Raw genomic sequence first — 15153 nt, forward strand, 5'->3', positions numbered from 1 at the left:
CAGGAAATCTGTGGTCCTGAACTTAGAGTGGGATTGCCTTGGATCAGCTGGAACCATGCAGTGCATGCCCACACTCAATTTGTTCGTTAACATCTAAATTGTTACAAGCATAGATGGGGGCTACTGCCTATATCTAAATACAAAGATTCTAACAACAAAACAATTATACTTGTGTTATATATTCACCACACTAAGACATAACGTAATAATAATTATATAACACAGGAAGTCTGTGGTCTTAAGCTAATACTGGATCTTGGTGGGATTGCCTTGGATCAGCTGGAACCAGTGCCCACACTCGCATCGCTGAGGGGGACCACTCTTCAATTGCAGCCATTCCACATTTGTAGCTTCCTCCTGACCTAAAAGAGAGAACGCAGGGTAACATAATAGCCATGCAGATCAGTCATTGTGTGTTTACTGTAATAAAGGCGCCACCCTTGCGTGAAAATACAAGTCATAATTTCTATAATCGTGCACCAAATGTATATACCTACAAGCTATTTATCCCTGCAATTTAAATGCGCATGGCTGCCACTCTGAATGAAGTGCTATTAAATTTTCTCTGTTCTATATATTATTTATATGCCAATAACTGTAGTCAAGTTAGGACTGATCTTCAATTAGTAATAATCATAATTAATTAATAGTGTGGTTAAGAGTGCAATATGGGATTATAGCACGAGTAACAAGCATGCAATGGCAAAGCTACTAATATGCCGAGTGCGAGTGCTATTAATCCCTTAATTATTATACGAGTAACCATGCATACTACTGATTTCTAATCGTTTATGATGATGAATTTCTCTGCAGTTTTATTAATATTTTCAGTCGCGGTTGTTATGAAAAAACAATACATTGTCATTGACAGCGTGCAATTACTGGACCGGGTGTGATCACAAGCATTAAGTCTGTACATTGAACACGTGATCCGTTTCCAATCCCTAGAATGATGTGCTATTATTAGTGACTGTAGAGTGTACGGCAATTAATCCCGTATCACATCCAGTCCAGTAATTGCACGTTAGCGACAGTCATACTGTAGTAAATTTTAAATTAGCCAGGTAGCTGGCCACACTGAATTATTATCTATAGTTCTGACAATAATAATTATTATGACAATAATATTATTATACTGTATATACTGAGATTGGACTGTAGATTCTAGCTGTGTAATATCAAAACTACGCCCATCAAAAAGTGATGCAATCTCATCAGTGAGCATGCAGTTGTCAAAAAAAAGTTTTTCTGCTTTTGTAAGAGCTGGTTAATAATGAAAGCACCGCCTTGGTGGAGGTGCCAAAGCTACATAACATAAAGCTACTAATAGCGTTTACAGGCAAATTTCATGCTAGGCAGAATCCAAAATCACAAAGAGTTGGTAATGATCGACCATGATTGTTGTTAAAAACGACCGACGCCAAAATTTCAAGCCTAAGATTAATGGCTGCTGCATCAGTAGAGCCTTGCAGCTCTCTTCTCACTGTTTCATCTACCAATAGCTATAGCGTTCTAGTGCAGAGCTAACTACTAAGTAGAGTAGCAACACTCGATCCATGGACAAGTTTCGCTACGCACTCTTCTGAAAAGGCTGCAATGGAATTCCAAGTAAGCAAAACTAGGCAAACTCGAGAATGAAGCATTATTTTGCAAATCCACGAATTAAAATCCAATTAGTAAACAGACTATAAGCCTATAGAAACTCTTACTTGCATTGATTGATCCTTGAGCAGCTGTAGCAGTCTACACACACACTACCGTATACCTCACTTGCGCATGCGCACTGAGGCATAACTACTCCTCTAATAATCATTGCTCCTATTTGCCAGTATGAGAGACAAGGACTCTTCTCTGAATCTCTGATGTAGACTGACAAAGAACAACCTTCTCTGATGCAGACTCTTGACTTGTACAGTGGAATGCCATCCCTGAATACAATCTTCCAGTTTATAACGGCTAAGGGTCTTTACTTACCATAGAAGACAACACCTGAAGAACTGCAACCTCGCTGGTCTGTATAACAACCAGTTTTCTGCCCCCTGAACAGGTTTTTCAATAGAAAATAACAGTAGTACTCTAGCCTTTCATGCTTCATCTTGTAGAGCTAACTTCTACCCCCTAGTGCCCAGCCATAATTATGCTAGATCAGCAGAAAATTTATTACTGAGATACTATTATTACTAGAATATTTTGCAGGTGAAAAACCTTGTGAAAGAGCCAAATCAGCAGAAAAGTTCGCAATATAACTAGCGTTCTGGCAAGGTCATTACCAGTACCAGTTGAGGTTTTGCGAAGTGATTAACGCTCGCAAAGTTTGCATAATTACGTTTGATGCTCGCAAAATATTCTAGTAATACCTATACGGTATGCATTTTTTGTGCACTAGAATACATAATAATTTATTATTATGTATGAAAATCGAACTCTAGCTTGCAAGACCTAGAGAAGCATTTAGTACAGTCCCACGGTTCGCTAGAAGGAGAAATTGGCTCATAAAGCATATATACATGTATGGGTGATGATTAGGCCTGGGCCAAATTTCATTTCTCACTTCATCAGGCCAGCCTATTATTAATGACACCTACATGTATTATTGATACATACTACATACACAGCAGCGAATAATCAGGGATTAGGCCATACACACTGTTTACGGCCTGTGACACACTAACCAAACAAAGATCTTCTCTTATTCATAACACAATAATTATTACTAGGGTGACACAAGCGCCATGGGGCAAGCGACGCATCCAAGTCTGCTGAAAGATATTGTGCAAATGACACCACATCTTGTGGTAGGTTGATGACATGGCCTGCGTATTCATATTGTCCAAGTGGTAATCGATAGATGGACATTATTGGCATGACTGCAGATATAAACAGCATCTTGGATTCTTGGATTGAACAGCAGATTGTTCGAATAGAGGCATGTCGGGATTCACTCTTTATGCCTATGCCTGCATGTATTGCTTCAAGCGTGCCTGTGTGGCTTCTGGAGTCTCTGTAAGTGTAATGAACATTTGGCCACTTTCTGCTGGCTTGTGCACTTTCTACACAACATTTATTTATTTTAGGCAAACACCTACAGAACCGTTTGAGTCAGTTACCTTCACTTCCTGCTGCTCCTGTGTGCCCTGTATCTTTCTCTGGGTCTAGCAAGCCTCCTTTCCCTCTTTTTAGCTGTTTCTGAGGATCCTCCTTATCGCTAGTTTTGTCACTATTCATATCTTTATCGAGCTAAAGTTATTGACTCACGTAGAAATTGGTAAAGGATCACGAGTCACAAAAGCAAATATCGTATGTCGGTCCATGCCGGTCCACTACATACACCACCCGGACCACGTGCATGACTAACTAAGGGACTCGCTTCGCTTGCCCCAACAATGTGAATCAACCGGATGAATTTCAACTTTTTCTGTTCCATATGCTCTCTAATTGCAAGTAAAGGGGGCAAACGATTTTCATTAAGTTAGGAGTCGCTCAGGCTGCAGTGTGTTTTGATGAGCTTTGTCTGGGAAAAGCTTTGCTTTACCAATGCAGTAGCCAGCCACAGAAATACACACAGCTATCAAAGCTGACCATTAAGTTGCTATACTATAGTAGTACCTAGGCTTCATTAAAGTGTCGCCGCTCGCATTTTTAACAAAACTGTGTTTTGCAATTTGTACTTACCTTAAGGTGACATGTTTTCACAGGTAGATTTGTTTGCGTTTTTACAGTTTTGTACATTTTGCTGGTATAATTTTTTGCGAAATATTGATCTGGATACATTAAACAAGAGGGCGGCCAATTATTTGCGAGTACTAATTTTTAAGGTATTAAAAACCCTAAATCTGTAACACTGACGCCTCAGTTCCTAAGAATGCACCACAATATCAGAGTCTAAAAGAACAAAAAAAGTCCTGGGGAAGCATGCCCCTAGACCCCTCTAGATGGCCGTGTGCTGGCTTACCCTCCCCCCCCGTCAATTTTTTCTGAGGCCTGAACACACAACGATAGTGAAATAATGCACCTATGGCACAAAAAATGGGCTAAGTTAATGGATTGGACTAACAATGATTTACTGCCATGGCGTGTTCTAAACTACTTTATAAATTATGTGCAACTATTTTCACCAAATTGTAAAAAAGATTCCGGAATATTTTGCACAGGCCTAGTGTCTAAGTGATAATCTCTTTACTACGGATACCTCTCTGTAACGACAAAAAACTTTTTTCACCAATGGTGTTCGTTATATAGTATACTGCTTAATACCTAGCTACTTTACCATGCATTAATTAGTTTACAATTATTTCAAGCGCTGGCATAATAGTTACTAGCATCGAATCCAGGCCGATTAAAATACGGCCTGGTACCTATTGCATGTGTAATTAATCATAGGCGTGGTCCATACACGCCCACATACTATCTACTATGTATACGAAGCTTTATAGCCTAGCTAGCTAGCTGTGGCCCTCTACGGTGTTGTCGAGAAGGCTTGCACACTAGTCTGAAACCAGAAGAGGCTCTCATCTACCTCTATGATGGTTGGATGGTCGTGATATTTTGAACCTGGTTTCTGTACAAATGAGAGCTTCTTCTGGCTTCAGACTAGTGTGCAAGCCTTCTCGACAACACCATAGAGGGCCACAGCTAGCCAGCAAGTCTTCTCGACAACGCAATAGAGAGTATAAGCCACAGCTTCACAGGAGACAAGTATTTGTTAAAATTAATACGGAAAGAAACTAGTAATCAAACTAGTTTACGGTTTAATTTTACAAAGGTTTACTAAAGTATAACGAGTCACCCAGATTCTGGGTAACTCGGTTCGCGCATGTGCACTATCACCCATGCAATAGAGACCAGGCCGTATTTTAATCGGCCTGGTCTCGAGGCTAAATAGTTACATACTTATTAGGCATAACTTAGAGCCAAAAGTAGTTTTCAAAATTAAACCTATCCAACCTATACATGTAGCTTCTGCGTAGCATGAAATTAGGTTGGGCATAATTATTAGTAGTATGGCTGCTAAGAGTGCAATATGGCACGAGTAACAAGCAATGATACTAATTGCACGAGAGTGCTATTAACCTTGCCAGTGCTTGTTATGAGTGCTATTAATCCCTTATTGCACGAGTAGCCATACTATTGATTGTTAATCGTTTGTGATGCCGTTTTAAAGACATTTTTAGCTGCAGTTTCAGTAAAACATTTAGCCGCGGCCGTTATTCGAACGTGCGGTCGTCAAGGCAGTGATTGCACGTCGTTAATGACGACGTGCAATTACTGCCTTGACGACGTGCAATTACTAATACGCGACAACATGCGATTATTTGTAAAATACACTAGATCTGTTATGATTTCATTTATTAGAGTAGCAACATACTTGCATATAACTTACAGATACAGCCAACAAGCCTTTCATTACACATAGAAGGTACTATAGTCGGCTGAATTTTGGTTCCCCAAGGGATACTGTGCACTTTCATTGAGAATGGATCCTACAAAAACAAAAACAAACAAAAAAATATTTTTTCACACCCAACAACAAACCTCATGGCCAGCAACTCTGGCGTCAATTTCTTTTTTTTCAATGCCAGTGGCTTGATCATAATCGGTAGGAATGGTTCCCTCTAAAGAAAAGAAAGCAAACATGGTATGCACTAATTAGAAACACATTTTTTACCAGTAGGATTAGCCGAATATGAGGCAACTACAGTTGCTCTGAGTGATGGCATAACAGCCAGTCTTCTCAATCCACGAACTAGAGCTGCCATTTTAGAAGCTACCTGCTTGAGATATAAAATAATCAGCACAAGACTTTGGGGATGGCCTTTGACCCGAAATGTATATAAGCCGAAGGCACGTGCAAAAAACTCACAAAGGCTTCTAATTAATGCCAAGCGACAACCTTTAGCTAGCTGAAGCAAACAGCTAGAATCTACATGTACGTTCCTACAGGAGAGGCCCCACTGACAACTCCACACTTTTGAAGAGAATCCCCGTGCATCTACAGATATCCTTGCTGGCATAGGCATAATACCATGGCTGGTCGTTTTTTTGTAAGACAAAGGGCTTCCAACCTCTGGAGAGGTCAGTACATTAATTTTATGATTAATTACTGTAATTACTGTAATAGTACATAATTTCAAACACGTTTCCATTTTCATTAGCATATACTGGTAGACGTTTGCTCTCTGCCTCATCGGCATGGTCACAAGGTATGTAATTGCATGTGCAGTAAACAATTTTGCTGGGCTCTGATTTGTCCTGCACAGTAACTACATTACAAATAAATGCAGCGTACAACCATGTTCGGTGTGAAATCAAAGATGGCGTTGCTGTGGTTAGACTCGACACCCCAGGTTCAAAGGTCAGACCCCCACATCATGAATTTACCTCCATGATACATAAATACACAATGCTACATTTTTTCTTTCCACACTGCCTGTTAACACTGTGTTCGTAATTGAATGTTCAATTGTTCAGGTGAATGTACTTTCTGAAGAGTTTTCTAAAGAACTTATTGAGGTAAGTTCTAGTACATGTACATGTACCTAGAACTTCACATGCTATAGCATGGCTGTGCTCAATTTTTTGTAGTCGTACTGAATTGCATGCGATTCTAAAGGATACACACAATGTTTACAGGTTATGGAAGGAGTTCTAGCCAACAATGATGCCAAAGCAGCTGTGCTCATCTCTTCTAAGCCAGGATGCTTCATAGCTGGTGCTGACATAACGTGGCTAGACTCTGCCCAGTCCAAGGAAGAAGTGAGATTTCATATGCATTGTAATTAGAGATTAAATGTACCTGCACATAACCTAAAAAATAAAAGATTGACCTGCACACACAGTCATACCCCTTTGGTTGCATTTATGCAGTTATAACTGCTAGTGTGATTATGACTGCAGGTAACACAGGATTTTGTTAACTCAATCCCGGCTGCATTTATTCTTTCTTCTAGTTGCGAGCTATCTCCATGAATGGGCAGTCTATGATGCAAAAGCTGGAGAGCAGCAAAAAACCTGTTGTGGCTGCCATCAATGGATCCTGTCTTGGAGGAGGTTTGGAGGTAAGATTACTTTCAGCCCATTACTGAATAGAAAAAATACGTGCCAGTCTCCTGCTGTGAAATTAGCAGGTGTGCTGGCATTGGTGTGGTGACGTACTGATATTCTGGTTTTGGTGATATTGACTATCAGTATGCTGTGCTTACACCTGGTGCATTTCTTGGATGCATATCCACCTACACTCTATGCACGTACATAATTATGCAGGTTGCTCTTGGTTGTCACTACCGCATTGCTACCCGTCACCCTAAGACGTTAGTGGGACTGCCTGAGGTGATGTTAGGTCTGCTGCCGGGGGCAGGAGGGACTCAGAGGCTACCCAGATTGGTGAGTAATGTGTAAAATATGTAGAATGTGTATGTACGTGTACTGTGTAGCCACCTTGAGATTAGGAGCTTAATTCGTGAGTCATTACAGTATCAGTACCAGTACATGTACGATTCACTGAGGCATTGTTTTCACCAGATTGGTCTGCCTGATGCCCTGGACATAGCACTTACTGGTAAAAATGTTAGAGCTGAAAAGGCCAAGAAACTAGGCTTGGTGGACCAGCTGGTGGATCCTCTGGGACCAGGCATCAAATCACCAGAAGAGAGAACCATAGAATATTTGGAGGAAATCGCAGTGCAGCAAGCAAGGTGAGGGCACATGTAAGATGTTGGTACTGTACTACATTGTGAATGTCAATAGCTTCTAGTGCAGAGCTAACTATACTGAGTAGAGTAGCAACACTCCATGGACAAGTTTTGCTACGCACTCTTCTGAAAAGGCTGCAATGGCATTCCAAGTAAGCAAAACTAGGCATAACTCGAGAAACCTAGCATTATTTTGCAAATCCACGAATTAAAATCCTATAGAAACTCTTACTTGCACTTTATTGATGAGCAGCTGTAGCAGTCTACACACACACACACACACACAGACACACACACAACCATGCTACCGTATACCTTGCCTGCGCATGCGCACCGAGGCATAACTATATATAGCTAGCAAAGAAGCAAGTGAGCTTTCGTCGAATAATTATTTCTAAATCTTCATTTAATATTCATCAGGGACTGTAATGAGACAGGCTTCAAGGTCACCTCATCTTAGTCACATTCTTTCAGCATATTTCCACAAGATAAAATGTACCCAGAAAGTTCTTCTAGAAGTAGATTATTACCAGCTATTTAGCTACATGTACCATGAGCTAACCAATTCTAAAACATCGATTAGCACTTTTATTCCATTGAAAAAGCTAGCAGTTGAGTATGCGCATAAAATAGATACGTTTATAATCAGTATGCGCTAATGTTCAAGTTTATACGTGTACTATAATAGAAATATGTACATGCAGGAAGCTTGCCACAGGAGCAGCCTCTCTACCAAGCAGGGAGCAAAAGTGGACAAACATGAAGGGGCTGCGCTACAACCTAACCACCAATCAAAAGCATGTTCGTAACTACGTGTTTGGGCAAGCCAAAAAGATGGTTATGAAACAGACAAATGGACTCTATCCTGCACCTCTCAAAATCATGGAGGTACAGTCTATGTATTTGTCTGTAATGTGAATGCCATGTTGTTTTTGATTGCACCTTAGAACACGTTTTGTACTTGATTGTTGCAGGTAGTCCGTAAGGGGCTTGAAGAAGGGCCCGTGGCTGGATATGAGGCTGAAGCGGATGGTTTTGCTGAGCTCGGCATGACTAGCGAGTCCAAGGCTCTGAAGTCCCTTTTCTTTGGAAGGGTCAGTCACTATTACTTACCATTTTTTGTAATGGTGACTCAATTTTTGGTTGCATATCCGTAGACTGAGTGCACCAAGAACAAGTTTGGAAAGCCTGCGAGCCCCCCAAAAAATCTAGCAGTACTGGGAGCAGGGCTCATGGGAGCTGGCATAGTGCAAGTAAGGCCAAGTGTGTATAGTACTATCTCAGGTGTGAGAATAAAAATCTCTGCATCTGCATTACATATAGTTGTGATTATCTCCTTACCTTAGGTCAGTCTTCAGAAGGGCTACAATGTGATAATGAAGGATACACTTGAGCCAGGGCTGGCAAATGGATACCAATATGTTCACAAAGGGTGAGATCAACTCCCATACATAATTATGTGTATGATGTACATGTATAAGTAAGGGAGGTAATGCAGTTGGATTTAAGTTGGCAATTTTTGCAGCTTGAGTACTCGTGTGAAGAAACGTGCTATGACCAGCTTCGAGAGGGACAGAACATTGTCCAACATGAGTACACAGCTGGACTATAAGGTAGGTGTTAGTTAACAATTATTATTGCAAAAAACTAATGATCTACATGTATACAATGTACATTATAATTGCCACTGTGGTAGGTACAATTTACATGTAAGTAAGAGATTTCCAGTTCTCTCATAGTTACATGTACTTTTACACATGTAATAGTGCCGAGTATATTTATAAGTGAGAGATTTCCAGTTTTCTCGTGGTTACATGTACATTGTAGGTCACTGAGGTGTACTGTTACATGTAGTAGAACCTCGATTATCCGGCTTGGAAGTTTCTTTTGAATCAGATTTAATAATTCAGAAAATGGGTGTGTTCCTGAAATGCGCATGCGCATTGCAGCTGTTACTATGGAGACAGGCCTGCTTATCTTCTGCGCATGCGCAGACAACCATGTGGCACTGCTGTTTATCAATAAAGTGGGTGGATCAAGGCGTGGTTTATCTATTCGATTATCCGGCCTGCCTCTGAAACCAAGGTGTCCGGATAATCGAGGTTCTACTGTACATGTAATAATGCCGAGTAAAAAGTTGTATGTACATGCATGTAGGTTAGATATTGTTTGACACCGAGTAGGCAGTATTAAAAATTCTGTTCTCATGTAACAGTTTCGTATTAAGCTCAAGCCAATAATTATTGTCATGTCAACTGTGAACTCTGTATCCTGTTAGGATTTCTCCAAGGTGGACATGGTGATTGAGGCTGTGTTTGAGGATATTACCATTAAACACAAGGTCCTGCAAGAAGTTGAGGCTGTCACGTCTGATAACTGTGTCTTTGCTTCAAACACCTCAGCACTACCCATAACGAAAATTGCTGAAGCCAGCAAGAGACCTTCACAGGTATTGTACACTTACCTGTCAGATGTAAAAGCAAATTGCAAATGTATAAGCAATTTTCTTTTTACTGTAGGTGGTTGGGATGCACTACTTCTCTCCAGTGGAGAAGATGCCACTCTTGGAGATCATCACTACAGAACAAACCTCTAGAGAAACTGCAGGTACATGGCTAGCCTCGTTCCCATGCCCACACTTCCTCTCTTTGTGAAGGCGGCTAGTGCATGGCATGACATAGCTCATTCACTGCTCCTTGCGTATATATTTTTCATTGTACTATAATAGCTGCTGCAGTAGACGTTGGACTGAAGCAAGGCAAGGTTGTGATTGTGGTCAAGGATGGACCAGGCTTCTATACCACAAGAATCCTAGCCCCAATGCTAGCGGAGTGTATCAGACTGCTCCAGGTATCGTCATTCATTATAACTTATTAACAGAAACATCATTAATCCTAGGCGTGCAGACATGTATCATAATTACCATATAGCGGGTATTATTTCTAAATGTTCGTAGTTTTTGCGGATTAGGCATGTACTGTGAACGTTTATAACCGCGAATTTAAAGGCGGTATTCCACGAAAACTAAATCTGCGAATGCCTTTCTAAAGGCATTTCCGCGAAAATTTATACCCTCGAAATATACCCGCTATACGGTAATGTATGCACGGTGATTCCCGCCAAAATTTGTCTTAAGAAGTGTTTGTAAGAGGTGTATTTTTGAGTGGGTCTAATGAGTGATTGAGCTGTTCAGAGAGTATTATCATAGAAGAGAAAGGGATTGGCAACGGAGTGCACTTTCGGTACCATCCGTGTTTCGCAATACAACCTGTAATGCTCCCCTTCCCTAAATCAGAGACGATCGGCGCATTGTTCACATTGATACCAACTTCCACAATGTACATTACACTGCAGGAGGGACTCGGACCACAAAACTTGGACAAGTATACAAAAGCATTTGGATTCCCTGTTGGCATGGCAACACTGGCAGATGAAGTGGGCCTGGACGTTGCTACACATGTTGCTGAGGACCTGAACAAAGTCCTGGGGATTAGAGTCGGAGGAGCTGACATTGGAGTCCTTAAGGAAATGGTCAACAATGGGTTCCTAGGTTTGTGGCTGTGTTGGTATTGATTACCATGAATGTCCGTAAAATGTACATGGCTGTTGTGACTACATAATTATACTGTACCGCAAAGCTCGTTTTGAAATCCAAATTTCTTGCTGCTTCTTCAAATGCAAGACAGGTCCACCTGACAATATTTTGATCCCTGTTCTAACCTTACTCTACATAATATTATTATCGGAATCGTTTAGTAATATTGATTATACAGCTAATCCAGCCCTCTGAAGTACAGTCACCTCGATATGCCTGTCGTTTCGTTTTACATAGATTGCTAGCTTGATCTTTACCTCGCCCTGAAATGTGGCCGCTCACTATTCCGTATACTGGTCAGTTGGCTGCCCCAAATTAATGTAATTATGGACGTTTTGGGTGTGGTTTGGCAGATTAAATGAGCTAGAGCATAATGATTCATTATTTTTAAGAAATAGCCGCAACATTAGCATTATGTCGTATAGCCGGTTATTTTCGAGGATTGACCCAGAAACACAAAACTGTATTGCCTCGAAAATTTGGTTTACTTCCGGAATAATAATGTATTGAAACCTCTTTACCGTGGGGTGTGATCATTTGAACCTCTATCCTCGAAATGTAGTGCCTCGAAAATAACCCGCTATACGCAATAGGGTCGCTTTAGACGTGGCTATTTTCTAAATGAAGCCACCTCGCTGTTTCGGCCAGACTGACCGGATTAACGAGAGTCTATTTTAAATTATATTCATACGTTGTGCGTGCAAGTCAAGGTGATCACTATTGAGGGCGACCATACTAATCACTAATTCTAATCAGAAAGCATTGATGTTCATATTATAGTTCTGTGCTGTACCTCAGGTCGAAAAAGTGGAAAGGGGTGCTATGTATACTCTGGACAGAAGGGAAAAGGAAAGAGTGTCAATACAGAGGCTCAGAAAATTATAGAAAAATATCGTCTTCCTATCAATGGAAGGTGAGTCTGTAGTCCGTGAGTGGCTCACATATCTTCTTTCCGCCTTAATGTTATACACCCTCACAGTCATGATCCAGAGGAGGTGCAGTTCAGGCTTGTCTCGCGGTTTGTTAACGAAGCAATCTGGTGTTACCAGGATGGCATACTGAACACTGCAGTTGAGGGAGACATAGGAGCTGTGTTTGGTCTCGGGTTCCCACCATTTCATGGCGGTCCATTCCGTTTTGTGGATGCTTTTGGAGCTCAGAAATTGCTAGACAAGATCAACTACTTTAGAGACACCTATGGGGAGCACTTTGAACCTGCTCCACTTCTTGTTGATTATGCTAAGGACCCCACAAAGAAGTTTCATCCAAAATAGATCGATAGCTGTAATATTATATATATAGTCATGTTACATGCACATGTATTACTATAGCTATGCTATTATAGGAATATTTCATGAAAAAGTGATGCCAATAATTATTATGGCGATGAGGTGATAGTGATGAATAATTACTAAGCTAGCTATTTTACACACCCACTTCCTGAGATTATTGACTTCCAGGCATACCGTCATCAGACATCAGACTATTAAAGAGAAGGAACTAACAGTCCTATAATTATACAAGAATTAAAGCAACGGAGAGGTACCATGGCCTCTGGGAGAAGTAGTGCAGCACCTGTACTGGTGCCTACAAAACCGGTTTTACACTTTGCTACCCTACAAAACGGATTGCAACAACTTGAGTCTGCTGTTAAAGAAATAGACACAAATTACACTCAGCAACTTAGAAACTTCGAGGAGCAACAGAAAAGAATGGAAATAGAGATGGCTCGCAAAGTTCAGTTTTGTACTGATACCCATGATCAGAAATGTCGTGAGCTTGATGCATTGTATGCCGAAAAGATGTGAGAGTTACAAACAAATCAGCAGCGACTTCAATATGAGATGGACGATTTGAAAGTCGAGAAACAGCAGCTACAAATATCACAAGACATCATTGACAGTATCGTTGACCAACAAAACCCGGTTACTCTTGAGGTAGGTGGAGAGAAGTTTCGTACGCAAACTGCCACGCTTGTAAAATATACGGATTCAATTTTTCCAAAGCTGGTGAAAGCTCTCCAAGAACGCACTCCAGACAAAAACAACAGGACGATTTTCATTGATCGAGACAGCAAGCACTTCAAATTCATTCTCAACTATATCCGACAGGGTCCATCAGTGATGAAAGGCACTACGTTGAATTCCAAGGATGTGAATGAATACTTTCTCACTGAAATCATTGAAGAAATACGCTACTACAGGTTACCCGAGTTGGAGCAGCTGGTGCAATGGAAGCAGATCGGCAGAAAACCTTCAACTAACCTCCCTACCTTGGTCAAAGAGGCGTACCTCACCACTCAAATACCGATACAAATGCAACGGAAGACGCAGCCATTCAAATATATGACCACTGGAAAAGATTGGAAAAAGGGAGAAAACCTGACCGGTCTTGTTTTTGAGCGTGTCCTCTTTACTAAGGTTTCATTCGAATGGTGTGTTCTGACAAAAGCTACATTCAAAGAATGTGCCTTCAGAGGATTTACTGCTTTTAAAAATTCTAATCTCGCCAGCACAACCTTTGAGAGCTGTCAAGGCACCGAGAGTTTTCACGGTGTTGAAAGAAAGAACGCAGTGTTTATCTAGTGAATGTAAATGCAAATTACTTTCAACTGTTGAACATTAATTAGACATTTATTTTCTACAATAATAATGTTTTTGCTTTGAAAGTTTATTTTCAATAATAATTATAACAAATTTATATCGGTATAGTCACTGTAAAATCAGCCTATAATTATAATCAACAACATTATTTAGAGGGGTTATTATAGTCAGAAAATCAGTTCAGTCTCATTTGTAGCCAAGAACGGAAGCTAACAGTGCCATCCTTACATACATACCAAATTCTACCTGCCTGAAGTAAGCAGCTCGAGGATCAGAGTCCACCTCAGCACTGTACATGAAGTGGAACAATACAACACAATGTTAAGACACTATAGGTAAATATACTAATTATGACAGCTAGACTACATAACAAGCCAAATCAGCAGAAATTTGACAATTGCGCTCAACTCCTCCTGATATATGGCAAGGATTGTTATAGTTGTTTTGCGAAGACTTTAGCACACGCAAAGTTTGATACTCGGAAAAAATTGTAGTACATACGGTATTCCATTAATTATAACCGAAAGCATCAGCTGACCTGATTTCATCCACTCGGGGCAGGGGATGCATGACTATCATTTTTTCTTTAGCCTTGGTAAGGACTTTGGGAGTGAGCACATAGCAACCACGCACCTACAGGAATTATTGCAACATTGTAACACACACCAGTTATCTGAACAGAATCAGAGACAACAACAGGGATGACTCTACATGACATTATTCATGAATGCCTGGAACTGATAATACACCACTTTTACTAGAAAAATAGTAAGGTTTCCCTGAAGGTATACCTACAAAATCATACCCCAAAACTTGAGTAGTAACCAAAAATGGGATGCTACAGACACAAAGCAACATAATTATTGCGCACCAAAGACCGCAGGCCATTACTAAAACAGTGCATCCAGTCTAGAGAGTAGATTAACCGTGTGCGCATGAGTAGTTGCACTTAACTGTATCTTAAGAACATTTCTTTGTAGGTGAATGAGAACAATTAAACTACAACATTACTTTAAAAATATTTCCCCAAAACTTGTTATTAGTGGGAAATCTATTTAGGTGAAAATGGGATGGGGATGATCTTAAAAAAATTTAATGTATACCGTATAGCAGAGTGACCATTGCCAGAAAATTACCCGCTATACGGTACTAGATCTACGGAGATGAGGCTTCTCTTTCTGGATTGAACAGAGTCTGGCGTGTAAGTGCATGATCCTAGAACACAGCTCATCTCTAGCTCTTGATATCTTACGTACAACTAAACTGC

The 15153-nt window shown here is 40.5% G+C and overlaps 4 protein-coding genes across 5 annotated transcripts in view; 2 read left to right on the forward strand and 2 right to left on the reverse strand.

Moving 5' to 3' along the window:
- Positions 1 to 94: 94 nt before the first annotated feature.
- LOC135331948 (cytochrome c oxidase subunit 5B, mitochondrial-like) lies at positions 95 to 5835 on the reverse strand. Its single transcript, XM_064527255.1, has 4 exons — positions 5666 to 5835; positions 5533 to 5612; positions 5381 to 5480; positions 95 to 362 (listed from the first exon to the last, which is right to left on the reverse strand). Exons 1-4 carry the CDS (start codon positions 5754 to 5756, stop codon positions 244 to 246), a joined length of 390 nt encoding a protein of 129 aa, XP_064383325.1. The 5' UTR covers positions 5757 to 5835; the 3' UTR covers positions 95 to 243.
- Positions 5836 to 5858: 23 nt separating this feature from the next.
- Positions 5859 to 12675, forward strand: LOC135331883 (trifunctional enzyme subunit alpha, mitochondrial-like). The gene is made up of 19 exons (XM_064527164.1): positions 5859 to 6072; positions 6153 to 6200; positions 6282 to 6352; positions 6469 to 6510; positions 6631 to 6753; positions 6948 to 7055; positions 7261 to 7380; positions 7519 to 7691; positions 8393 to 8576; positions 8663 to 8782; positions 8846 to 8941; positions 9035 to 9120; positions 9214 to 9301; positions 9967 to 10137; positions 10208 to 10295; positions 10417 to 10538; positions 11043 to 11238; positions 12082 to 12196; positions 12263 to 12675. Exons 1-19 carry the CDS (start codon positions 6024 to 6026, stop codon positions 12555 to 12557), a joined length of 2295 nt encoding a protein of 764 aa, XP_064383234.1. The 5' UTR covers positions 5859 to 6023; the 3' UTR covers positions 12558 to 12675.
- A 452-nt stretch (positions 12676 to 13127) lies between these two features.
- Positions 13128 to 13868, forward strand: LOC135332027 (uncharacterized). The gene has a single exon (XM_064527333.1). The coding sequence runs from the start codon at positions 13128 to 13130 to the stop codon at positions 13866 to 13868; it is 741 nt and encodes a 246-aa protein (XP_064383403.1).
- Positions 13869 to 13952: 84 nt separating this feature from the next.
- LOC135331865 (multifunctional protein CAD-like) overlaps positions 13953 to 15153 on the reverse strand; it is a 54296-nt gene continuing 53095 nt past the window's right edge. For both annotated transcript variants that reach the window (XM_064527135.1, XM_064527136.1), the window contains 2 exons: positions 14425 to 14519; positions 13953 to 14175 (listed from right to left, as the gene is read on the reverse strand). In XM_064527135.1, the coding sequence (XP_064383205.1) occupies positions 14073 to 14175; positions 14425 to 14519 (198 nt within the window). In that variant the 3' untranslated portion in view covers positions 13953 to 14072. The remainder of the gene's footprint in view (positions 14176 to 14424; positions 14520 to 15153) is intronic.

This window comes from Halichondria panicea, chromosome 2 (assembly GCF_963675165.1).
Source record: "Halichondria panicea chromosome 2, odHalPani1.1, whole genome shotgun sequence".
NCBI classification, from domain to species: domain Eukaryota; kingdom Metazoa; phylum Porifera; class Demospongiae; order Suberitida; family Halichondriidae; genus Halichondria; species Halichondria panicea.